General features: G+C 40.6%; 1 protein-coding gene across 3 annotated transcripts; it reads left to right on the forward strand.

The window, feature by feature from the left end:
- The first annotated feature begins 324 nt into the window (after nt 1-324).
- LOC138390886 (monocarboxylate transporter 1-like) lies at nt 325-25,807 on the forward strand. Of its 3 annotated transcripts, none has more exons than XM_069480815.1 (6): nt 325-468; nt 4,607-4,666; nt 13,312-13,572; nt 15,287-15,430; nt 19,056-19,922; nt 23,173-25,807. In XM_069480815.1, the coding sequence occupies exons 3-6, from the start codon at nt 13,356-13,358 to the stop codon at nt 23,388-23,390; spliced, it is 1,446 nt and encodes a 481-aa protein (XP_069336916.1). In that variant the 5' UTR covers nt 325-468; nt 4,607-4,666; nt 13,312-13,355; the 3' UTR covers nt 23,391-25,807. The 3 variants fall into 3 exon arrangements, with proteins under 3 accessions (XP_069336916.1, XP_069336917.1, XP_069336915.1); XM_069480816.1 differs by lacking the exon at nt 4,607-4,666 and adding an exon at nt 14,710-14,735 and having other exon boundaries at nt 13,492-13,572; XM_069480814.1 differs by lacking the exon at nt 4,607-4,666 and having other exon boundaries at nt 23,173-25,806.
- Nucleotides 25,808-26,438: the final 631 nt, after the last annotated feature.

Consider the following 26,438-nt stretch of genomic DNA (forward strand, 5'->3'; position numbering starts at 1 on the left):
AAAATTGACACTTTTAGCTGGACTAACCAAGAAAAAAAAGTCTCAGATTACTAAAATTATAAATGAAAGAGGGAACATTGTGTGTATTGGAGAATTAACCTGACCTTTGCCTTTGGCTACTGGAATGTGATCTTTAGGCCCCTGGAACATCCTGCCTAGTAGGAGTGTCTTTGTTTGCCTGGGGACTTTGACCATGTATCATTTCTGATCTCCACAGGAACTATAGGCTAAAGGTATTAGCCTATCCTCTGGGAAGGGCTGGAGACTAAAGGTCAGCCACGTGGGCACTATGTGATCTAGCTCTAATAAAAACTCTGGACACCAAAGGCTCAAGTGAGCTTCCTTGGCTCACAATACTCTGTGTGTATTGTCACACATTGTGGCTGGGAGAAAGTAATGCTGTCTATGACTCCACGGGGACAGGGTGATCAGAAGCTCTGCATTTGGACCTCTCTCAGACTTTGCCCTGTAAGTTTTCTTTCTTTGGCTAATTTAAACCTGTATCCTTTCCCTGTAATCACAAATATAATAGCTTTCAGTGAGATCTATGAGTCATTCTATTGAATTATCAAACCTGAGGGTGGTTTTGGGAACCTTCTCAAACTTGCAAACTTGGTGTTAGAAGTGAGGGTGTTTCCTATAACTGTACAGTTGGTTAAACTCATACATTACTAGTGAGCTTACAAAAATAGAAAGGGTCATAAGGAAATACATATTAACATTTGTATTACGACAAATTAGATAACCTAGATGAAACTGACACATTTCCATAAAAGCACTACCAAACTGACACAAGTAGATATAGATAATTTGAATATACCAATCGCAAGTAAATATATTGAAGTAGTCATTAAAAATCTATCCACAAAGAAACTCTAAGCCCAGACGCCTTCACTGGTGAATTCCACAAAACACCAATCCTTCACAAGCTCTTTCAAAAAATAGAAGAGCAGGGAATACCTCCCAAATTGTTCTAATGCAGTATTACCCTGATTCATAACCAAAGATAACACAAGACAAAGAAACTACAGAAACCCATATCTCTTATATAGATGCAAAAATCCTCAACAAAATGCCACCAAATTGAATCCAGAAACATATAAAATGAGTTATATACCATGACAAACTGGGATTTATCTCAGAATGCAAGGAATTTATATGTTTCAACATGAAAAATCAAAGTACCAAACCATATTAATAAAACAAAGGCCAAAACCACATGATCATCTTAATAGACACACAAAACATTTGACAAAATCCAACACCCTTTCCTGATTTAAAAAACACTCAATGACTAGGAATAGATGAAAAACATCCCAAATCTAATGAAGAGTGTGATACTATATGTATGTTTTTGGCCATGGTTCCTGGCTCATAATTCTTAGCCCTTGTTAGTCTTTTGTTATACTGTTAGGGCACTTTTGGGCCTCCAAAGCAGGCCTCAGAAAACAGAATCTCTCTCTCTGACCTTCTTCTCTCCTTTCACCAGTCCCATCTTCCCCTGCCTTTCTGATTATGGGTAATAGACCCTCATTTCAGAAGGGGTCCTGCCCTTTCCCTGGAGGAAAGGATGCCACACAAAGAGTCCAAGAAGAATGTGAACAGACAGGCCTTGCTGGGTTTCCCTACTCAGTCTGGTAGTATTAGCTCATACCCTTCTTGTCCAGTCACATTTTTACACAGTTGTCAATCATGATCCAAGGATACCATGGTCACCTGACTGAATTATTGAAGTTAAATTTGTGGGAAAGTACATGGCATAAACATTTTTTATGAGAATTTCAGCTGGAAGATGAGCAGAACAGTTGTCAAGGAATAAGAAAATCTTGCAGTCTTCATACAGTCCAGCTTCCCTGCAGTGAGCACAAGCTGCTGGTATAAAATGTTTGTGAGACCAATCAGAAAAGATGTCTCTGGTGATCCATGCCTTTTTGTTAGCATGATGTTGGGCTGGAAAAAAATTCACTCCTCGAAAACAGCTAGGATGCAAGATTTTACCCATCACAGCAAGTTTGTACTTCTGTGTGCCCACTACATCCCAGCACAATTATCCTGTCCTTGGCATCCTTAATTCCTGTAAGGGCTGTCTCTCAGCTACAGCCAGGGTCTTTCTGGGGCAATAGTACCAAAACAATGATGTTTCATCAGCATTATAGACTTTTTCTGGTGTCACATTTTCATTAATGATCACCTTGGCAAACTCATCAATGAATTTCTCCACTAGTTTGTGATCAGCAGATGCTTTATCACTACAAATCTTTAAAATTTAATGCAGTGTCTCTTCTTAAATTTCTTCAACTAGCCTGTTGAATATTCACAATTCCCTTCAATTTTCAGTTCATCATGATCTTTGCTTGTTTCATGATCAGCAAATGATGAAGTGGCATGTGTTCACTGTGATGCTGACAGATCCACTCTTTTAATACACTACTGAGATCTTCATTTCTGGCTTGATGCAGTGGTTTTCTATTTTTCATTAACTTCTATTCATCACTTTCAACACAGAACTTCAACAGTTTATCTTTCTGTTTCTTCAGGCCATATTTGGTGTCATTCCAACAGCATACTTTTCTGTAACATGTTTCACACACCGCTGTTCAATTTCTGCACCAGCTTGACTTTCTTTGCTATAAACATAAATGCTTCCTCTTTTTCTTATTACTGTTACACATAGGGGTACCTGCAGGCCTTTTGGACATTTTCAACATTATCTTTATACCATAGAGCAGAGAATAAGCAAAAACATACAATCAGTATAGCATGTAGGTCTTGGCCACATGTGGGGCATCATGGGGAACTTGCGTTGGCCTGCACGCGTGCCATTTTATTGCTCTTTGTGGATGTGCTTGTATAGGGGGACCTGGACATGCATGGAAAAGATATATTGCAGCTGAAGGGCCAGTAGGGTCTTTTTTCCTTTGGAGATGCTGAATAAACTCTGTGTAGTTTGATTGCAACCCATTACTTGGGGTCAAGTGTGGAATTTTCCACTCACGGCATCATGTCGGCATTCAAATTTTGGATTTTTAGAGCATTTCAGATTTTGGATTTTTGGATTAGGTACACTCAACCTGAAAATGACCAATAAGTACACAAAAAAGATGCTCACTGTCATTAGTTATCAGAGAAATGAGAATCAAAATAATAATATGTTACCACTTCATACAAACTATAATGATTAAACATAAAAAAGATTAACAAATTTTGACAAGGATGTAGAAAAATTGGAACCCTCGTCCATTGCTGGTGGAGTTGTAAAATGGTGCAGCCACTTTGGAAAACTGTTTGGCAGTTCCTCAGAATGTTAAACAGTTCCATACGAACCGGCATTCCTGATGCTGGGTATATGCACAAGAGAATCGGAAACTTATGTCCACAGAAAAACTCGTACACAAATATAGCAGCATTATTCATAATAGGACAAAAGTGGAGAGAACTCAAATGCCCATCAAGTGATAAAAGGGTAAACAAAATGTGGTATTATCTATGAGTACTATTCAGCAGTAAAAAGGAATGAAGTACAAATATATGCCACAACATGGATGAATCCTGAAAACATTATACTAAGTAAAAGAAGTCAGTCACAAAAGATTACGCATTATATGATTCTACTTATATGAAATGTCCAGATTGGCAAATGCACGGAAATGGAAAGTAAGGAGATGGTTGCCAGGGGCTGGGGGGAGGGGGAAATGGGGTAACTGCTAATGGGTATGGGGTTTCTTTTTGTAGTGATTAAAATGTACTGAAATTAGATAGTGGTCATAGTTGTATTAATACAATTGCATGACTCTACTAAAAGCCACTGAGATGTGTACTTTAAAAGAGTGAATTTTATATGTGAATTATATGTCAGTAAAGCTGTTATTTAAACAAATTAATTGTGTCTACTCACCAGCAACTAACAGAAAATGATTTTTTTAAATTACCCATTTACAAGACTAAGAAAAAATACCTTGAAATCTAACAAAAGTTGTGCAAACCCTAAGAATTTTGTAAAGCTGTTAGAGTTTTCTTTCTGTCACTACAAGATCACTTTCTAATTTATATTTGAAGTGTTTAGATTGGTTAGCAAGTGAGCTATTTAAAAGTTGACTTCTCTGGATAGGATGTAGGAGCCCCTCGCCCCTTGGCAGGAAATTGATTTTTGCCCAGAGTCAGCGTAACTGGACGTGTTTCTTGAGGCCAGAGATCAACAGGTCCTGCACACGGTCTGTTGATGATCGATAGGTCCGCACACGGCCTGATGATCATATAACCTGTTCCCTATGACTGATAGCCAAAGGCCTGTGGTCTTGCAAACAAACCAAGGCGTCTCATTGTCTGCACACAGCTATGAGGTCGGGAGGTTGAGATGCAAACATTCACCTCCCTTAGGCAATCACTCCTAACGAATGGAACAGGTTACATCAAGGCATCAAAGAAAGTCAGGCACCAGAAAGTAGCTGCGGGCTGAGAGTATAAAAATAAAACGACTGGCACATTACAATGCTGCATCCTTGAACCGTCTTCGCGCGTCTGTGTCTGTTTTTTGTGTGTCTGTTTGTTTCTTTATGTTTATGTGTTCATCCCCCGTTCTGTAATCGGGCCGCGACAACTGGCGCAGCGAGCAGGGTGCTGTGTCGTTCAGAACGGAGGGACCGAAGAGGCACCCCTTTGGCCAAAGGTAAGCGGCATCCAACAGGGGACTTTCGGGATAAGATGGGGAACTGCCCCTCAGAGCCAGAGCGTAAGTATAGAAAACTAATTCAGGGACTTTTGCACTCGGTAGGAGTGGATGTAAAAGAAAATACTTTGAAATAATTATTTGCTCTGGTACAGAAACATTGTTATTGGTTTCAATGTCAGTTAGAAGTGCAACTAAATCTTCACAGTTGGGAACAAGTAGTTAAAGCCTTTCGTGTCACCCATCAGAGAGGTGATACGATTGATTTAAAAGTTTGGACCGTCTGCAGTGCAATTACTCAGACATTACGCTTGCTGCAGGCAGAATCAGAAAAAGTTTATGTGGGTGAAAAACCCGAAAAGGAGCCCTTGCCATCCCGGGCTCCCTCCTCCAAAGAGCTCAGGGACAGGGAGGAATTACTAGATAAAGACCCTCCTGATGAATTGCCTAAGGAGTTACCAGATAAAGATCCTCCTGATGAACTGCCTACTCGTGCAGATATACAGGAATTAATTTCATTACTCAAAAGGAATAAGGTAACTCCGGGCCCCTCTTCTCCACCTCCTTTTTCAGCCTATCCAGTTCAGCCTTCTGCCCCTCTAGTGGGACGAAATTTTAAAATTCCTTCTACTCAAGTAGATGATGATTTTCCCCTTCCCCCGACTTTGATGATCATCCTCCGAAACCAGATCCTAATGTTATTATTCCCCGATCTTTTGCATTTCCCATTGCTCGACAAGAAATACCTCCTGGTCGAGATCCTAATTTTCCTAATGGAGGATGGAATGTACAATACCAGGCTTTGCAATATAAATTTTTAAGGGAACTCAAACAAGCTGTTCAGGCATATGGACCTCAGTCCCCCTTTGTTACTGGTTTGATTGATGCTTATTCTGGTGCTAATATTTTGCTGCCTATAGATTGGGAACAGTTGGGAACAACGGTTTTAGAAAGTCCACAGTGGCTACAATTACGTAGCTGGTGGATGGAAGAAGCTAGAGTACAGGCTCGCCTTAACGCGCAGCAGCAGCCTCCGGGGCCCACAGAGGAGCAGCTTCGCTGGGACAGGACAGTATGCTACCTTAGAAGCTCAGATAGCCTTGGGTGATCCAGCCATAACTCAGATTAAATTGATTTTCTTAAAGGCTTGGAAGAAAATTGAGACCTCTGGCTCTTTAGCCCCGTCCTTTGCTAAAACTATGCAAGGAACCACTGAACCTTATACTGATTTCTTATCTAGGCTGAAAGACGCTGTTCAGCGCAGTGTCAGCTCCACCGAAGCAGCTTCTCTTATAATTCTATCCTTGGCTGTAGAAAATGCCAATCCAGATTGTCAAAAAATTTTACGCCCCTTAAGGGCCAATGGAGCTTCCTTAGCCGAATATGTCCGCGCTTGTGCCGGAGTTGGCGGCGCTGCTTATCACGCTGCCTTGCTGGCGGGAGCTATTCAGAAAAGGAACAGTAAACCCACCTGTTTTAACTGTGGAAAGGTTGGGCATATAAAAAAAGAATGCAGACAAGGAGGACATAATAATTCTGGTCCTTCCCCACGAGCCCTTAAACAGCAGCCTTCATAGCTGTGTGGCAGATGTGGAAAAGGATATCATTGGACTAGTGAATGTCGGTCAAAATTTGATAAGGATGGCAATCTGCTCCCTCCCATTAATGGGACAAGCGGCGGCATGCAGTCGGGAAACTCCCCGAGGGGCCCCCGGTCTCAGGGCCCCAACAACAACAATATGAGACCACAGTTCCAACAGTACCCAGTGAGCGATGGGACTGCCCATCAACTGAGCAATCTTTAAAAGTAACTCAGTTATACGCTGCCACGCCTGGTAGTGCAGCTGCTGATCTTTCTGTTGCACAAACCTATACTCTAACCCCTGATGGTGGCATTTGTAAGTTATCTACACAAGTTTTCGGGCCTTTGCCTGAGGGAAATGTTGGATTAATCATTGGGCGGAGCAGCTGTAGGTAAAGGGAATATTTGTCCATTTAGGAGTCATTGATTCAGATTGTACTGGCGAGATCCAGATCATGGTCTCTGTTTCCCATACTACTCAAGTTTTTGCTGGCACCCGTATGGCCCAACTTTTGCTGTTACCATATGTCTCCTTCCCCACTCGTAACACGGAGCGAAAAGGAGGTTTTGGCAGTACTGAAACTAAAGTTTTTTGGGAGACTCTCATTCAAGATTCCTGACCTGTTCTCTCTCTCACCACTGGTGGCCACACTTTTGAGGGCTTAGTGGATACGGGGGCTGATGTTTCTATCATTTGTCTTGCTCAGTGGCCCCCTGACTGGCCAAAAGTTACCGTCCCTACTGTGCTGTCTGGGTTGGGACAGGCTCAGTGCGTGTTCCACAGTAAAAATGTTTATGATTGTTTAGGACCTGAAGGCCAAAAAGCTTCTTTACAATTTTATATTACTGATATTGCTGTAAATTTATGGGGTAGAGATTTGTTACATCAATTTGGGGCATTTGTAACTATCCCTCACTTGTCACCTAATGTTAAAAATATGATGCTAAAGATGGGTTACAATCCCATCCAACATCCTGATGCACAGGATTCTTTAAACTAATTGCCACTGCTCAAGAAATTCCTTGAGCACTCCCCCTACCGTGGAATACAGAGAAGCCTGTATGGGTTGACCAGTGGCCTCTTACAAAGGAGAAGCTCGAGGCATTAAAGTCCTTAATAGCCGAGGAGCTTGCTGCCGGTCATATTGAACCCTCCACCTCTCCTTGGAATTCTCCCGTTTTTGTCATTAAAAAGAAGTCTGGGAAATGGCGATTTCTCACAGATCTTCGGGAGATTAACAAATGTATCCAACCTATGGGCCATTTACAGCCCGGTTTGCCTCTGCCCTCTATGATTCCCACTGACTGGTCTTTGATGGTCATCGATCTTAAAGATTGTTTTTTCACCATTCCTTTACAGTCTTCAGATTGTGAGGGTTTTGCTTTTACTATCCCAGAATATAATAATGGCCTCCCCACTGAGCATTATCAATGGAGGGTGCTTCCTCAGGGAATGTTAAACAGTCCTACGCTATGTCAGAAATTTGTTGACCGTGCCATTAACCCCATGCATGCGTGGCACCCACAAATTGTAATCTATCATTACATGGATGATATTCTCCTTACAGCACCCTCTCAAGAGGTGTGGGATATGGCTTTCATAGATCTTAAGGAGAGCTTTAAACTCTATAATTTAATAATTGCCCCTGAAAAAGTTCAAGATACTCCACCCTTCAATTACTTGGGGAATTGTCTTTCAGAATTACAAATAAGACTACAAAAGTTGCAAATTCGGAGGGATAATTTAAAAATGCTAAATGACTTTCAAAAATTATTAGGAGATATTAATTGGCTTCAACCCTCACTTGGTATGCCCACTTATGCTTTACAACATTTATTTGCTATTTTAGAAGGCGATTCTGCTCTTGACAGCCCTCGTTGTCTCAGCCCTCAGGCTGAAGCTGAGTTGCAGTTTGTGGAGCAACGCTTGAGCTCCGGTTTCCTTGCTTTTCTTAACCCTTCTCCCTCCATAACTCTCTTTCTTTTCCACACGTTTCACTCCCCTTCAGGTTGTTTAGGACAGTATGGAATTTTGGAGTGGATATTTCTCCCTAACCAACAAAATAAAAAACTTTTACTTTATGTGGACAAATTAGCACAATTAATCACTCGAGGACGTCGACGCTGTCGTCAACTCTCAGGAATGGACCCCTGCCAAATTGTTACTAATTTGAGTTCTAAAGATGTCCAAACTAACTTTGAGTTTTCCACTGCTTGGCAGGTGGCCTGTGCAGATTACGTTGGGACTTTTGATAATCATTACCCCCCGCATAAGTTATATTCCTTTCTGCAAACTCACTCAATTCTTCCTGTTTCTCCCATTGATTCTAACCCCCTACAAGGAACCACCTTTTTTACTGACGCTTCAAGTTCTGGTAAGGCCAGTTATTGGAGCACAATGAGTCAAAAGGTTGTTATTTCTCCTTTTCCATCAGTGCAACAGAGTAAACTTTATGCTATCTGCCTTGTTTTACAAGATTTTTCCGCTGAACCCATTAACATTGTTAGTGATCACAGTATGCTGTTTATGTTACTTCTCACTTTCCTACTGCTTCACTGCCTCTTAATCCCCAAACTACATTACAACGTTTGTTTACCCACTTACGGGCACTCCTTCGTATGCATTATCATCCTGTTTTCATTGTTCATATTCGATCACACTCTGGACTCCCTGGGCCATCATCCAAGGGCAACGAAAACATTGATTCCTTACTTGTAGCTTCTGTTCAACAGGCGTCAGGGGAACATGACTTCCATCACACTAACACAAAGGGACTTCGACACCGTTTCTCTCTTACACCTAAACAAGCTCATGCTATTGTGCGTTCCTGTGCTTCTTGTACACCCTTAACCCTTCCTTCTTTACCACAGGTTGTAATCCACAAGGCTTGAGAGATAATCATATTTGGCAAATAGATGTTACTTATGTTACATTTTTAGGCCATCTTCGTTATGTTCACCATACTATTGATACTCATTCTCACTTTCAGTGGGCTACTGCTCAAAGTTCTGAAAAGGCTGATGCTGTTATCACTCATCTATATTCCTGTTTGCAGTAATGGGCCTTCCGGCTATACTTAAAACAGACAATGCTCCTGCCTATACTTCTAATAAACTAGCTTCCTTCCTTCAGCTATATTCCATACGCCATATCACAGAATTCCCTTTAACAGTCAGGGTCAAGCAATCATCGAGCGGGCCAACCGCACCCTAAAGCTTCAATTACAAAAACAAAAAGGGAGAGTCCCTGAGTCTCCTCCTCATCATCTATTAAGAGCACTCTTTACCTTTAATTTTTTAAATCATTGGCAGACTTTAAATTCCTCTGCAGCTAGAGAGTTAGTTAATATATGGATTGGTAATATGTCACTTAACCATTCAGCTTCTACTCCATTTCAGGTTGATCTTCATACTAATGTTTCTCGGCCTTTATTGGCTTGTGTGTCCTTTCCTTATTTACTGCTGCTAGGTGTTGCTCGGTGGAATGAGTCCACAGGAAATATTTCCTGTCTTAATAACTGCTCTTTATATACTTGCCTTAACCGCTCTTCATGGGCTAACTTCAATGCTAGTTCACAAAGTTTATATGTTTTAAGAGCTAAAACAGAACTTTGGATTCCAGTTAACTTATCCCAGCCTTGGAGTGAATCTGCCTTAATTACCACCTTTTTAAACAAAATAACTTCTTTGAGCCACAGAGTTAAGAGAGCTATTGGTCTTATAATTGCCGTTGTGGCAGGATTAATATCTATAGCTGCCTCAGCTGCTACAGCAGGAGTAGCGTTACAACAGTCTGTTCAGACCGCTGACTTCATCCATAAGTGGCATGAAGATTCCCACCAACTGTGGCAACACCAACAGGAAATTGATAGTCATTTAGAAGGAGAAATTTTACACTTACAAAGTACTGTCCAATGGCTGGGAGATCAAATTCAAGTCCTTACCACTCAGTCATTTTTACACTGTGATTGGAATTCTTCCAGATTTTGTGTTACACCTATTCCTTTTAACAGCAGCAAACATTGGCGAGTTCTGCGCCAACTGCTGACTGGAGGGCGTAACCTGACGGCTGATTTGCAAAGTTTAGAGCAAGAAATAACCAGTATATTCCAAGAGAATCTGCCAGAATTTAATAAACAAGATTTCTTTCAAGGTTTGACAAATGGCCTGTCACAAGCCAATCCTTTAACTCCTTTTAAGTCTTTCCTTAACAGCATAGGAACTAATGCTGGAATTTTAATTATTCTTATTCTTTGCCTGTTTTTAGTCTACAGATGCTGGCACTACCAAAGAATAAAAGTCAATCAACGCAATCAAAATATCATGACGGTCTTTGAACATATTCGATCTCAAAACTTAAAAGAAAAGGGGGAGATGTAGGAGCCCATCGCCCCTTGGCAGGAAATTGGTTTTTGCCCAGAGTCAGCGTAACTGGACGTGCTTCTTGAGGCCAGAGATCAACAGGTCCTGCACACGGTCTGTTGATGATCGATAGGTCCGCACACGGCCTGATGATCATATAACCTGTTCCCTATGACTGATAGCCAAAGGCCTGTGGCCTTGCAAACAAACCAAAGCGTCTCATTGTCTGCGCACAGCTATGAGGTCAGGAGGTTGAAATGCAAACATTCACCTCCCTTAGGCAATCACTCTTTTTTTTTTTTTATTTCATCTTATTATTATGGGGGATACAGAATTTCAGGTGACATACGTTGCCCATGTACCGCCTTTCCCCCCAAGTCAAAGCTCCAGGCGTGTCTGTTCCCCAGACAGTGCGCGTTGCACCCATCATGTAGGTATATGTCCCTCCCTTCCCCACCGCCCCTTCCCGAGTCAGCACCTTCAAGCGTGACTATTCCCCAAACGGTGTGCAATGCACTCATTATGTAGGCATACACCCATCCCCTCCCCCACCCCCCACCTCAGTCTGATATCCGATTGGTATCGTTCCCAGATATGTATTTAGGTGATGATCAGGGAAACCAATTTTCTGGTGAGTGCATGTGATGCTTGTTTTTCCATTCTTGGGATACTTCACTTAATATAATGGGCTCCAAATCTCTCCAGGAGAACCATAGAGATGTCGTATCTTCGTTATTTCTTATAGCTGAGTAATATTCCATGGTATACATATACCACAGTTTACTAATCCAATCATGTATTGATGGGCATTTGGGTTGTTTCCACATCTTTGCTATTGTGAATTGTGCTGCTATAAACATTCGGGTACGTGTGTCTTTGTTACAGAATGACCTTTTTTCCTTTGGGTATATGCCCAATAATGGGATTGCTGGGTCAAATGGCAGGTCTACTTGAATCTGTTTAAGGTACCTCCATAATGCTTTCCAAAGGGGTTGCACTAGTTTGCAGTCCCACCAGCAGTGTTTAAGTGTACTTTCTGGCGCGTGACTTTCTTTGATGCCTTGATGTAACCTGTTCCATTTGTTAAGAGTGATTGCCTTAGAAGGAGGCCTTAGAAGGCAATCACTCTTAACGAATGGAACAGGTTACATCAAGGCATCAAAGAAAGGCACCAGAAAGTAGCTGTGGGCTGAGAGTATAAAAATAACGATTGTCACATTACAGTGCTGCAGCCTTGAACCATCTTCGTGCGTCTGTGTCTGTTTTTTGTGTGTCTGTTTGTTTCTTTATGTTTATGTGTTCATCCCCTGTTCTGTAATCAGGCCGCGACATAGGAAGCTAGGATTTATACACTAAGCAGTATAATAGTAAAAAATAAGATTGTTTGATGTGTACAGTATTAATAATGTAGCGTACCACTCCAGGTGGCCAGAAATGGTCATGGTAACATAGTGGTGCAAGGCTAATTTGGACATAAAATCGAAGTTGGCTTAAGTAAATCAAAGAGGAAAGGGTAATTTCTCTAAAGTAGACTAGTAAACCTGTTCCCAACCTCTCTCACCTGCTACCAATTCATAATCTTCCAGTATATTTTCTTTTCTAACTCTGCTCTTCACTAGTACTGGGTGACTTAAGAAGAAAAGGGGAATCTTTGATTTAAATCTACCAGCTTCTGCTGGTTCACTTTAAAGATTTTAACTATACTGGTCAGCTATCATTTAGGAATCTTTCTAGTTACAGAAAAAAAGTACGTTAAATCCAAGCAGCTAGATAAGGCAAACTTTATTGAGATAACTTTTCAGTTCGTTAAATGAGAATCTTATATTTGGAGTAATCTTTTATTTTGCAAATTGCTGTATGTCCAGTTTGTTATGGATATCACTATATCCTTCCTAACATTTTAAAATTAACCTATAGGCCGGGCGCGGTGGCTCACGCCTGTAATCCTAGCACTCTGGGAGGCCGAGGTGGGCGGATCGTTTGAGCTCAGGAGTTCGAGACCAGCCTGAGCAAGAGCGAGACCCCATCTCTACTAAAAATAGAAAGAAATTATATGGACAGCTAAAAAATATATATAGAAAAAATTAGCCGGGCATGGTGGCGCATGCCTGTAGTCCCAGCTACTCGGGAGGCTAAGACAGGAGGATCCCTTGAGCCCAGAAGTTTGAGGTTGCTGTGAGCTAGGCTGACGCCACGGCACTCACTCTAGCCTGGGCAACAGAGTGAGACTCTGTCTCAAAAAAAAAAAAAAAATTAACCTATAAATACTAGAGGAAGTAAAAACTAGCTAAGTATTGCAGGATATATTTTGGGAAAGGAGAGAAACTATAAGGGAAATACTAAATTGTGAAACTTATAAGGTCTGTATTATGTGACTTTTGCAAGCAGTTAAGTCAAATGAGTTATTGATTATCTTTGGTATTGTAGAAAATTACTGTTATCAATTATTGAAATATGTATGCTTATGATTTTGAAGAAAATATATTACATTCATTGAAAATGATTTTAGTGCACAGTTCAAGTGTTGGAGAGTTTTTAACTTGAAGCCTCTAAAAGTTATAGGCTGTTTTTCTACTATATTCACAGAGGACAAGTAACACTGAGAAACGATTCAGGTGTTTGTAACAGTGTTAGGGCTTTTGTGGGAGTGCTTTGTTATTGACCTACTTGATTTGTACTATTTTAATTTTATATCCTCCAGATATTTGGATTTGAACTACATTTTGGAATTCATCTTTACTTACAATGTCACCATCAAATGAAGGCCCAGTGGGATATGCACCCCCAGATGGTGGCTGGGGGTGGGCAGTGGTAGTTGGATCTTTCATTTCTATCGGATTCTCTTGTGCATTGGGCAAATCTATTTCTGTATTTTACAAAGAAATTGAAGATACATTTAATACCAGCACCAGTGAAGTGTCATGGATATCCTCTATGATGTTCGCTGTTATGTATGGTGGAGGTGAGTACCCACTTAGGCTGCTCTTTTAACTTTCAAAAGCTCTATATTAGATACTTTTTGTTCTTGATGACTTTATTAGTGAGGTATTTGAAATGTTAATTCTTTTTTTTTTTTTTTTTTTTTTTTTTTTTTGAGACAGAGTCTCACTCTGTCGCCCGGGCTAGAGTGAGTGCCGTGGCGTCAGCCTAGCTCACAGCAACCTCAAACTCCTGGGCTTAAGCGATCCTCCTGCCTCAGCCTCCCGAGTGGCTGGGACTACAGACATGCACCACCATGCCCGGCTAATTTTTTCCTCTATATATTTTTAGTTGGCCATATAATTTCTTTCTATTTTTAGTAGAGACGGGGTCTCGCTCTTGCTCAGGCTGGTCTCGAACTCCTGACCTCGAGCAATCCACCCGCCTCGGCCTCCCAGAGTGCTAGGATTACAGACGTGAGCCACCGCGCCCGGCCTTTTTTTTTTTTTTTTGAGACACAGTCTCACTCTGTTGCCCGGGCTAGAGTGCCATGGCGTCAGCCTAGCTCACAGCAACCTCAAACTTCTGGGCTCAAGTGATCCTCCTGCCTCAGCCTCCCGAGTAGCTGGGACTACAGGCACGCGCCACCATGCCCAACTAATTTTTTCTATATATATTTTTAGTTGTCCAGATAATTTCTTTCTATTTTTAGTAGAGACGGGGTCTTGCTCTTGCTCAGGCTGGTCTCGAACTCCTGACCTTGAGCGATCCTCCTGCTTTGGCCTCCCAGAGTGCTAGGATTACAGGCATGAGCCACAGCACCTGACCTGAAATGTTAGTTCTTGAAGCTATGTTTTTCATAGCTTTTATCAATAAAAGCTACATAGCAACTATGTGCTCTGTTTGGTCAATTAAAATATTATAAAACAGGTATCATAAAGGATAACATAAAAAATGTGTTTTCTGTTTGTTGCTAGTGTATAGAAAGGCAATTGATTTTTGTATTTTATTGTATATCCTGTAACCTCGCTAAACTCTTTATTATTTCTAATAGTTTATTGGTAGATTATGTCAAAATTTTTAGATATTTAAAACTGTCTTCTGCAAATACTGATAGTTTGGTTTCTTCCTTTCCTTATACCTTATTTTCCTGTCTTACTGCACTGGCTCGGACATCCAGTATAAAGTTGAAGAAAAGTGGTAATGGTAGGCATTCTTATTTTGTAGTTTTGTTTTGATTTTGTTGTTGTTGTCTTTTATGAGATACAAAACACACTTAAGCTAGTTTGTAATTATGCTCTGATGTCAGAAGTTTGATCAGATTTGTTCATACATTTGTCATATTCATGGGTCTCCACTCCAGATACCCATCTAAAAAATGTAAAACAGAGCAAACTTGCTACACTTATGTTGATAATATTCTAGATACATGAAGAACCCTAGAAACATTTATAATCAGAGTATTTGTAGCCTGGTCTGCCTTAAAAGAGATAAAGATCTTTTATACTTTAGTTAAAATCCATCCAATATGTTCTAGATGTATAGATGTACACTCAATGCTGTTTTTTTCTGTTACATAAACTTATGACTCTGAAAGGATAGAAAGCAACATTCTTTACCACTGGCTTTTGTTTCATCTGTTTATTTGGGGGGCTGGGGGATTTTTGTCTTGGCACCCTTTCTTGTCAGTAATGAGGGGTATGCGTGTGAGGAGTGGGCTTCTGCTCTGTATTACTAAGTTGTTTGTTCTCTCCTAGGTCCTATCAGCAGTATCCTGGTGAATAAATATGGCAGTCGTCCAGTCATAATTGTTGGTGGCTGCTTGTCAGGCTGTGGCTTCATTGCGGCTTCTTTCTGTAACACTGTCCAGGAACTTTACTTGTGTATTGGAGTCATTGGAGGTGAGTTGCTAGTGATACAACTTCAAGCATTAATTTTTTTGTGGAATATTTATAGCAGTCATGTGCCAATCTTTTGAGAAATTAAATTTCTTCATTAGAAAGGTATTGTATTGTTATTTTTAAGAGCTGTAGATATGTTAATTTGAGGGTACCAGGAAGGCAATTTTTTTTGTTTTTTTTTTTTTTTTTTGAGACAGAGTCTCACTCTGTTGCCCTGGTTAGACTGCAGTGGCATCATCATAGCTCACTGCAACCTTAAAGTCCTGGGCTCAAGTGATCCTCCTGCCTCAGCCTCCCAAGTAGCTGGGACTACAGGAGTGCTACAATGCCCTGCTGATTTTTCATTTTTAGTAGAGATGGGGTCTCACTCTTGCTCAGGCTGGTCTTGAACTCCTGAGCTCAAATGATCCTCCTGCCTCGGCCTCCCAGAGTGTTAAGATTATAGGTGTGAGCCACCACATGCAGCCACGGCAAGCTTTCAAAGAAAGTGCTGGCACTTAATCAGTGATTATGGGGCTGGTCTGAGTGCAGTGGTATTTACAACTAGTTGATCACAACCAGTTACAGATTTCCTTGTTTCTTCTCCACTCTTACTGCTTCACTTCACTAGCCTTAAAGAAAAAAAATTGATCTTAGTTTGTTGAATGAATAAGTTGAAAGAAAGACTTTCTTTTCTTTCTTTGGTCTTAAGAAAACTAAAAACAGTGGTGGTAATAGATAAAGGATGTGTGGCAAGATGTTGAAAGCGTAGTCGTCAGTTGTTCCCATTCATAACAAACCTGTTCACCCAAGAAGAAATTGGAATAGGCAAGAACATCAGATATAAAGCAGGAATTTTCTGGCAGAGAAGCCAATACATTTTCAAGGGGTAAAGGGCAGACGTGAGAACTCTCCTTCCCCTTTTTAATAGCAAAATTAAGAAAATAAAACTGCTAATGAGTATAAAGAATATAGATTACCATTGGCTCTGTAATTCAAAGAAAACCACCATTAATATTTTTGTGCTATTTCCACTCATATGTTTTTCTGTGCATATACACATAATTATTTTAGAAGAGGAAGATGAGATTATTGGTAGTGTTTGTAATTAGAGTTTTTAACTTAATGCATCTTACATAGTTCCCTATCTCAGTAAATATACTTTAACAGCTATTTTTTCCACTGGATGGACCCATAATTCATTTCACTATTCTCTAGTTGATGGACTTTTAAATTGTTTATATTTTTTACTATTGAGAAACAGTATTTGTATGATAGTGCTACTCTGTACATCTTTGTGAAAATGATTATTTCCTCAGTATGAATTTTTAAAAGTGCAATTATGGGGGGAAAGTTTTTGATGTGATTAGCCAAATTACTCTTTTAGAAAGGTTATAATAGTTTACAGTCCCATCTGCAGGATATGCATGAATGCTGATAACAGGTATTATATTTTTGGATCTATATTTTCTCTACGTTAATTATGTTTTTAAACATTTAAATATTTTAATTCATCTAGAATATTTTAATAACATAAGAAGGAAGGAACATAACTTTATTGTTCCCACATGGTTATTCAGCCTGTTCATTATTTCATTTATTAGATCATCCAACAAATATTTATTGAATTCCTACTCTATGCCAGGCACTGCCCAGTCATGTTCCCAGCACCGTGGGGCTAGAGTCCACATGATAGGCAAGATTCCTGCTCTTTAAACAGACCAACAAATAAATGAATAAATAAGAAAAATACCAGGTAGTAATAAATGCTTTGTAAAAACTTAAAACAGAGTTTTGGTGGAGAAGGATTGATAGTCCCTAAAGGAAAGGCCTCTCTGAGGTGGTAACTTTTTTTTTTTTTTTTTTTTGAGACAAAGTCTCACTCTGTTGCCCGGGCTACAGTGAGTGCCGTGGCGTCAGCCTAGCTCACAGCAACCTCAAACTCCTGGGCTCAAGCAATCCTCCTGCCTCAGCCTGCCGAGTAGCTGGGACTACAAGCATGCGCCACCATGCCTGGCTAATTTTTTCTATATATTTTTAGTTGTCCAGCTAATTTCTTTCTATTTTTAGTAGAGACAGGGTCTCACTCTTGCTCAGGCTGGTCTCGAACTCCTGAGCTCAAACAATCCTCCCGCCTCGGCCTCCCAGAGTGCTAGGATGAGGTGGTAACTTTGAGTTGGGCTCTGAATAATAACTCAGAGCCACCTTTGTGGAAATCTAGGGGAGGAGCTAGTGTAAAGGTACTCTAGGGCAATAATGTGCTTAGCACACGTGAGAATAGACTGAGATGAGAGCAGAGAGGCAGATAAGAGCTAAATAAATCATGGGCTTCCTAGCCCAGGGTGAAAAGTTATGGATGGGCAGTTACTGAAAAGATTGAAATGGGAGCATCCTAATCTGGTTTCCCAAGGAGGGAAGGAAGAATGGAGACCACTTAGGAGCTCATTGGTATAATTACTTGTCCCAGCCCCATTCACTGAAAAATCCATTCTTTTCCTGCTAACTTAAATGTATCTTTTGGTTCTGTTGCTGGACTTTCTGCCCGCATTCATTGATCAGTTTTTCTATTTTTGAATAAATGCCACATTGTTCTAATTATTGTAGCTGTACAATGTATTTATATATCTATTAGAGTTGGTCCCATCCTTTAAGTATTCCCTTTCAAATATTTCTATTATATTTGTTCTCCAGGTATATTTTATAGTCATTTTACCTCATTTCAAAAATAAAAAACATTGACAATTTCATAGAAATTGCATTAAATTGACTGGGCACAGTGGCTCATGCTTGTAATACTAGCACTCTGGGAGGCTGAAGTGGGAGGATCGCTTGAGGCCAGGAGTTCAAGTCCAGCCTGAGCAACATAGTGAGACCCCTGTCCCTGCAAAAAATACAAAAATTAGCCAGGTGTGGTGGTGAGTACCTGTATTTCCAGCTTCTCAGGAGGCTGATGCAGGAGGATCACTTGAGCCTAGTCATTTGAGGTTGCAGTGAGCTATGATGATGGTACTGCATTATAGCCCAGGCAATAGAGCAAAACCCTGTCGAGGGAGAGAGAGAGAGAGAGAAAAAAAAGAGATAAGAGAGAGAGAAGAGAGAGAAAAGAGAGAGAGAAAGAGAGAAAGGAAAGAAAGGAAGGAAGAAAGAAAAAGAAAGGAAGGGAGGGAGGGAGGGAGGGAAGGAAAGGAAGGAAAGGAAAGAAAGGAAAGAAATTGCATTAAATTAATGGATTTACTAGGGTCATATTAGCATCTTTGACAATGTTGTGTTTTTACCATTCAAAAATACTTTGGCTCACTCACTGTCTTACTTTCTGAACTCACAAGATTTATTCTTTCCCCTTTTTGTTTTCAATTTCCTGTTCCTCAGAATAGCTAATACTATGAAACTAAATATAGGATCTTACATTTATTATTCTTTAGTTGCTAGTGTGAAAAGAATTATTTTAATGTTATATTATAAAGCAAGTATTTGCTGCCTAGACTTATGTTTATGAGTATTTATTTGTACACCTAATGATCTACTAATTATAATGGCATCTCTCATAATGATGATGATTTTGTCCTCATTCTGTTCAGTTTGTCTAGTTAATAACAAATGTTTCTGAAATTTATTATAGTATGTAGTTTTTTTCCCTCCCTCCCAGGTCTTGGGCTTGCCTTCAACTTGAACCCGGCTCTGACCGTGATTGGCAAGTATTTCTACAAGAGGCGACCATTGGCCAATGGACTGGCCATGGCAGGCAGCCCTGTGCTCCTCTCTGCTCTGGCCCCCCTCAATCAGGCTCTCTTTGATATGTTTGGCTGTAGAGGAAGCTTCCTAATTCTTGGAGGCTGCTTACTAAACTGCTGTGTAGCTGGAGCCCTGATGCGACCAATAGGGTCCAAGCCAAACAACACAGGGAAAGACAGATGTAAAGAATCCCTTCAGAAAACTGGAAAATCTGATGCAAAAAAAGATGCAGGTGATGCAATTGTAGAATTTAATGGAGGAAACCTCAAAGAGGAGAAAGAATCTGTTTTCCAAATAGTTAACAAGTTTCTGGACTTATCCCTGTTCACTCACAGAGGCTTTGTACTGTACGTCTCTGGTAACATGGTACTGTTATTTGGACTAGGTGCACCTTTAATCTTTCTTAATAGTTATGCCAAGAGTCAGCATTACGCTAGTGAGAAAGCTGCCTTCCTGCTTTCTATTATGTCTTTTGTCGATATTATAGCCAGACCTTCTATGGGACTTGCAGCCAACACAAAGTGGATAAGACCAGGAATTCAGTATTACTTTGCTGCTTCTGTTATTGCAAATGGAGTGTGTCATATGCTACTACCATTAGCCACCAGCTACGTTGGGTTCTGTGTCTATGCGGGATTCCTTGGATTTGCCTTTGGGTGGTTTAGCTCCATATTGTTTGAAACACTGATGGACCTCGTCGGACCTCAGAGGTTCTCCTGCGCTGTGGGATTGGTGACCATTATGGAATGCTGTCCTGTCCTCCTCGGGCCACCACTTTTAGGTATAGTATGTCTCCGTACCTCTGTGGCACTGTTATCATAAAACAGACATACAAGATTGGGAAGGTGATAGAAAGCAGAGATGAGTGAACTGTTTGGAGAACAGCAAGTCTTTCTCATTTCTGTACCCTCAGTGCTGGCACAGCATAATTGTTCAAATACCTACAGGATTGAATGGAATTGAACCATCAAGCTGAAAGTGGAATCAAAACTATTGCAAACATCAGTATTTCTTAAGATAATTTTTTCTGATCGTAAAAATAAGATGGTTATTGTAGAAAAATGTTTAATGTACAACTCTACCTTTAAAGTACTAGTGGTGATTTCATTTTTTTTTTTCTTTGAGACAGAGTCTTGCTCTGTCACCCTGGCTAGAGTGCCATGGCATCAGCCTAGCTCACAGCAACCTCAAACCCCTGGGCTCAAGTGATCCTCCTGCCTCAGCCTCCCGAGTAGCTGGGACTACAGGCGAGTGCCACCACGCCCGGCTAAATTTTTAGTAGAGACAGTGTCTCGCTCTTGCTCAGGCTAGTCTTGAACTCCAAACCTCAAGAGATCCTCCTGCCTCAGCCTCCCAGAGTGCTAGGATTACAGGTGTGAGCCACTGCATCTGGCCTTATTTTAATCATGGAATTTATCTCAGTAGTAATATTCAAAATAATATTAATAACAATAGTTCTCAGGTGAAGGGCTCACAGTGTACCAGAGACTGTTCTAGCCACTTTATATATCCTGTCAGATCTCACATGTCTACAAGGTACGACTGTTATTGTCCCACTTTATAAATAAAGAAACAGAGGCTTCTAAAAGTGAAATAGCTTGCCCAAGATCACACTGCTAGTAACTAACCATAAAACTTGATGGATTATGTTCTAAGAATACCACATTCTCTACATTTAGAAATTTATTCAGCCTGAGCAACAAGTGAGACCCCCATCTCTACAAAAAATAAAAAAATTGGCCCAGCATGGTGGCATGCACCTGTAGTCCCAGCTACTTGGGAGGCTGAGGCAGGAGGATTGCTTGAGCCCAGGAGTTTGTGGTTGTGGTGAGCTATCATTGTGCCCGGGCAGCAGAGCACTCTAGCCTAGGCATCAGAGAAAAACCCTGTATCAAAAAAATATATTAATACAAAATACAACAGTAATTTGGCTCTCCTCTGGATGTGATTCATGCTTTTGAGATTATGCATTATAAAGTAAGGAAGGGTACATAAAGGAAGATCCACTACAGACTTTTCAAAACTTCCCTTCCCCCACTACTCCCTGTGCCCAGTGAGTTGCCAAGTCCTGTCAATCTTTTTCTAATCTGCCCGTTTTTCTCCATTATAACTACCACCGTTATCCAAAGCTTCTATCTCCTATTTGGGCTGTTCCTAACTGGTCTACCTATATCCACTCTAGCTGTTCTTCAATCTCTTCGAAGTCTCCAGTTCAGAACACCTAGAGATTTCTTAAAACTCTCCAGTTGCTTCCCATTGTTTTTAGGGTGAAGATCAAATTCCCAAATGTGGCTTACAAGGCACTGCATGGCCTGGTCCCACCTGTCTCCCAGCCTCGTTTCCTTCCGCTGGCTGTTTGCTCTCTGCTTCAGCAACCTGGCCTTTCCTCCTTCCCCTCTCACACTGTGCCTCCTCCTACCACTGCCCCTTTGCACTTGCTGTTCTGCCTGGATCCTCTTCCCATCCCCTTTTTCCTGCATAACTCCTATCCTCCTGCAAATCTCAGCATAGTTGACACTTTAAGGGGAGCCTTCCTGACCCCACTTGCTGGTCCCAGCCATGTATTGTTTGCTTTCAAAACCCTCTTTGTAGCACTTTCACAGTTTGTGTAGTTATGATATTTGATTAACATCTCTCTTCTCCACTGAACTGTGGATGTTATCTCTCCTGCTCATGCTTATCATCAGGGCCTAGCACAGCTAGTGACTGGTATATAATAGAGGCACAATAAATATTGCTGAATGGATGATGCCCTGGGCTAAAGAGCCATATGGAATCCCATTCGAATGGTTATAGTAGGTCCTATATAAGTGTAGAGTAGGGTTTTCCAAAGTTTATTCCAGGAGATACTAGTCTGATGAGATGCTAATAAATTTTACTGTAACAAAAGTTTCATGGTCAAAACAAAGTTTAGAAGTATCATGTTAAATAGGTTTCTTTGCTACCAGATGTCACAAGGCCTTTAAGAAAAAAATATGCCATTTCTCAAATTCATTTGACTTTTGAAATATTAGAGAAGTAACCTGTAGCACAGTAGTTAAGGATGCAGACTTCAGAATCAGACTCCCTGGATTTAAAGCCAAAGTGTTTTACTGACTAGCTTTTTGACCTTGGACAAATTACTTAATGTCTCTGTATTTCAACTTTTACATCTATACAATGAGAATGATGATAGAATCTGCCTGTTGTTAGCATTAAGCACTTAGAATGGTGGTAAGGTATTGCTGTTAGTTAAATTTTTAGCATAGGACGAATGTTCTCAGGAACAGTCTTTGGGAAATGCTGATAGAGAAAGGGCATTGGCCTAGGTAAGTGGAACAGCTCTGTGGCCTTGGACAAGACTCCTAAACCTCTTTTAGCAACAGTTTTTTCCATATTGCATTGATTCTAGGTGGTCCTTATGTCTTTTCGAACTCAAATTTGCCAAGAGTTAATTATTTTTATTTTTATTTTTTTTTTTGAGACAAGAGTCTTACTCTGTTGCCCAGGCTAGAGTGCCATGGCATCAGCCTTGCTCACAGCAACCTCAAACTCCTGGGCTCAAGCAATCCTCCTGCCTCAGCCTCCCAAGTAGCTGAGACTACAGGCATGCACCACCATGCCCAGCTAATTTTTTATATATATATTTTTGGTTGTCCATATAATTTCTTTCTATTTTTTTTTTTTTAGTAGAGACGGGGTCTCGCTCTTGCTCAGGCTGGTCTCGAACTCCTGAGCTTAAACGATCCACCCACCTCAGCCTCCCAGAGTGCTAGGATTACAGGTGTGAGCCACCACGCCCAGCCGAGTTAATTATTTTTAAATTGCTAAAAGTAACAGAATACTCAAGGCTGCTGAAAATTAGTGTGACATTACAAACAAAGGATCAGATAATTTTTAACAGTTCCTTTTTTGTACTCATTTGTCATCTGTGGACTTTTTGAAGATTGGATTGAGATCTTCTCTCTGAGTGGCTCCTTAAGTTTTGTTTAGGAAATGGTATCCTTGTTTACTCTTACCCATGTAATTTTTTTTTTTTTTAATATGTTTAGGTCGTCTCAATGACATATATGGAGACTACAAATACACATACTGGGCAAGTGGCATAATCCTAATTACTGCAGGTATCTATCTCTTCATTGGCATGAGCATCAATTATCGACTTGAGGCAAAAGAACAGAAAGCAGAGGAGAAGCAGAAAAAGGAAGGTAAAGAGGAGCAGCCCAAAGAGGTTACTGAAGCAGCGGGCAGCGGTGGCTGCAGCGTGTAGTCCCAGCTACTCCGGAAGCGGAGGTGGGAGGAATGTTTAAGGCAGCAGTGAGCTGGATTGGACCCTGGTAACTAATGATGTTGGCCATTTTTTCATGTGCTTGTCATCTGTATAACTTTGGTGAATCTTTGTTTTGTAATCTTGACATTTAACAGGGTCTTAATGATATTAAGTGCCTTGAGTTTTTGTTTTTCAAACCCTTTGGGTGACTTTTGCTGGCATATCTGACATGCAAATGAATAATATATTTGAAAATCCTTAAATGTATGACCATGCATTTAAATAGATGGTTATGAAGTCCACTAGCACAGAAAGATACTATGTTATAAGCATAATATGATGTTAAATGAAAAAAGCAGAACACAAACTAGTTAAGTCAGTATAGATAACATATTTTCAGGGGAAGGAAATACAAAATTCCAAACATACTTGTGTTGGGATGATGGGTTTTTTCCTATATTCTAGTTTTCCTTAATGTGACTGTGATTTGTTACCTTGTCACTAATAAAAGACCAAAAATGAATAGATTTGAAATAGAAGGGTTCTGGCAAGAGACACTTGACTCCTAAGAAAATGGAACTAATGATTATTATAACATAGCAGGTTGCTTTTTACTGCTTCTCCAAGAGTTGCACTCTGGTGAACGGGAGGTGAGCGTGACATGGAACTCAAGAGCACAGTGGTCTGGAGTCATGATTTCCTGGTGGTAGACCAAAGCTGCGGCGTGTGGAATCCACAGGCCACCTGTGCCGGCCGCCAGTGCCTCCTTCCCACAGGCAGTGCTCTTGGAGACAGTGTTCCTGTGGTCCCCTTTCTGGTCCCCACTGAGCTGCGAGTGAATGTGTAACTCGAAAATGTAGAGCATTCAGCACTCCCCACTCACCCATGCCATAGTGCTGTGGTTGCTCTTGAGCATTACTGTACTGAAATCAGCATTGGGAAAAAAATACACTGATGTCACAAAAAGACAGGGTGATGTTGGCCAAAGGAAGAAGTCTACTTTTCCACATAGTCATTCAATGGATATTATTGACACTTACAATGTGCCAGTTTCTTACCATGCCAGTCCCAGGCATTGAGGATTCAGCAAGGAGCAAAACACAACTGTCTGTACTCCATAGATCTTACCTTCTGGTAGGGGAAGACAAACAATGAACAATAAGTTATAAGGAAACAGCAGTTTTCTGAATTCAGCATTAGATACAGGATTAGCCTTCATTCATTCATTCATCGATCCAAACAGGATTTTTTGGAATATATTCTACATGCCTGACTGCTGGATAGGAAGGATAAATCAGTGAACAAAATGAAGTTCCTAGCACCTGCAGCTTCTAGTCTAACAGGACTGCATAGTAACTGCTATGAGGAGGCAGCACATAAAAGGGCAGCTAACCCAGTCTTGGGAGGGCCTAAAAGGTCTAAAAGTATATTTTTGAGCAAGTTAGGTAACTTCTATGAGTCTCATTGACAAGCATAATATAATTGTTGTAAGGATTAACATGAAAGTACACAGCTATTGTTTTAAAGTAGTTTTAATAATGAAGTCTTAATCTACTAACATCCTGCAGCTCCATGAGGGAAGCCTCAGTAAGTGTTATCATTAACCAGAACAACAATAAAGAAATGCTGGTCATGTTTACATAGTTCTTCAGTTTACAAACCTCTTTTACATCTAATCTGTGCAAACCTCGGGGGGGTAAGTATAAATAGAAACAATGACCCCTCTAACTGCAATGTGGCATCCTAGACTGGATCCTGGAACTGAAAAAGGACATTCGGACAAATGCTGATCTGTAGTTTAATAATAGGATTGTACCAATGTTAACATCTTTCTGACAACCATACCATAGTTACCTAAGATTAACGTCAGAGGATGCTGGGTGAAGAGTATATAGGAACTCTCTGTACTGTCTTTGTGACGTTTTCTATAAACTTGAAATTCCAAAATAAAAAGTAAAAAGCCACCCATAACATTGACTCCTTAGCTGGGCTAGCATAACAGAATAGTCCCCCCTCCTCCCATAGATATGGAAGCACAAAATTAGAGTTGGGAATATGTTCCTTTTGGGAATGCCATAAAAAAGTTTTTTTCTGTCTCTTTAAACTTCCTCCACTCTTTCTGAGAACTGCAACCTGCATCCCTGCCTCCGCCCAGTGGTTGGGAGGAGCAGAGAGAAGGCCTTTTGTTCTTGCATCCCAGCCCCCCAAGTGGGCCCAGGTGGGGCTTTGTATTTGGCAGAGATGAAAATATTAAAATGGCTAACCACAAGAGCCTAGAACTGAGGGGCCCTCTGTTTAAATGCTCTATATTTCTGCTTATGTTCAAGAAATTTGGATTTTGAGATGACAAGGTCTACCATTTTTCCTCCTTTGCTGGCAAAGTAATAAACTTCTCTTTCCTTCTCCTCAAACCATTTGTTGTCATTCTTCTGATGGGGCCTCGAAGATAAGTGCCCAATTTTCGGTAACAATAGCAGGACATCTCCTTCACCATCAGAAGAGGGCAAAGCAAAAACATTATGCCTAGTGGCTAGAGCTGAAGGTTGTGCTGGATGGAAACTTGGAAATAGAAGAGGCTGAATCCTGGGTGAATAGTGCCAAACCAATCACTGGGACCTGCACCTAAATGCATAAAATGGTTCCTGTCCTTGGCAAAATTGCAATCTAACTTACCATTCTGTTTTTTGGCTTTGAAATTTATAATGTGACCTTTTTTTTTTTTAACTTGTGGACCTCCTTTCCTAAAATAATTTGCTGTCTCAGCAATTAAAAGAGCTTGCATTTGCTGAGCTCACTCTCATTGGATCCCAGGAGAAAGTGGCCATTGCCATTAAGGAGCCAGGAGGGGATGTGGGCTAGGATTAAGTCTCCTGGTGTGCTATCTCTATAATTAAGAGACGTTTTAGCCTAGGGTGTTTTTCTTCTGTTGCTATGTTTTATTTTCTGTGGCATCCCACCCCACCCCCCTTTCTTTTTAAGAAAAGGGCCTGAGCTCTTTTCTGTCTGACTGTAATTCTGAATGCTTTTCACATTAGAAGCTATAGAGAC

This window comes from Eulemur rufifrons, chromosome 8 (genome assembly GCF_041146395.1).
Source record: "Eulemur rufifrons isolate Redbay chromosome 8, OSU_ERuf_1, whole genome shotgun sequence".
Classification (NCBI taxonomy): domain Eukaryota; kingdom Metazoa; phylum Chordata; class Mammalia; order Primates; family Lemuridae; genus Eulemur; species Eulemur rufifrons.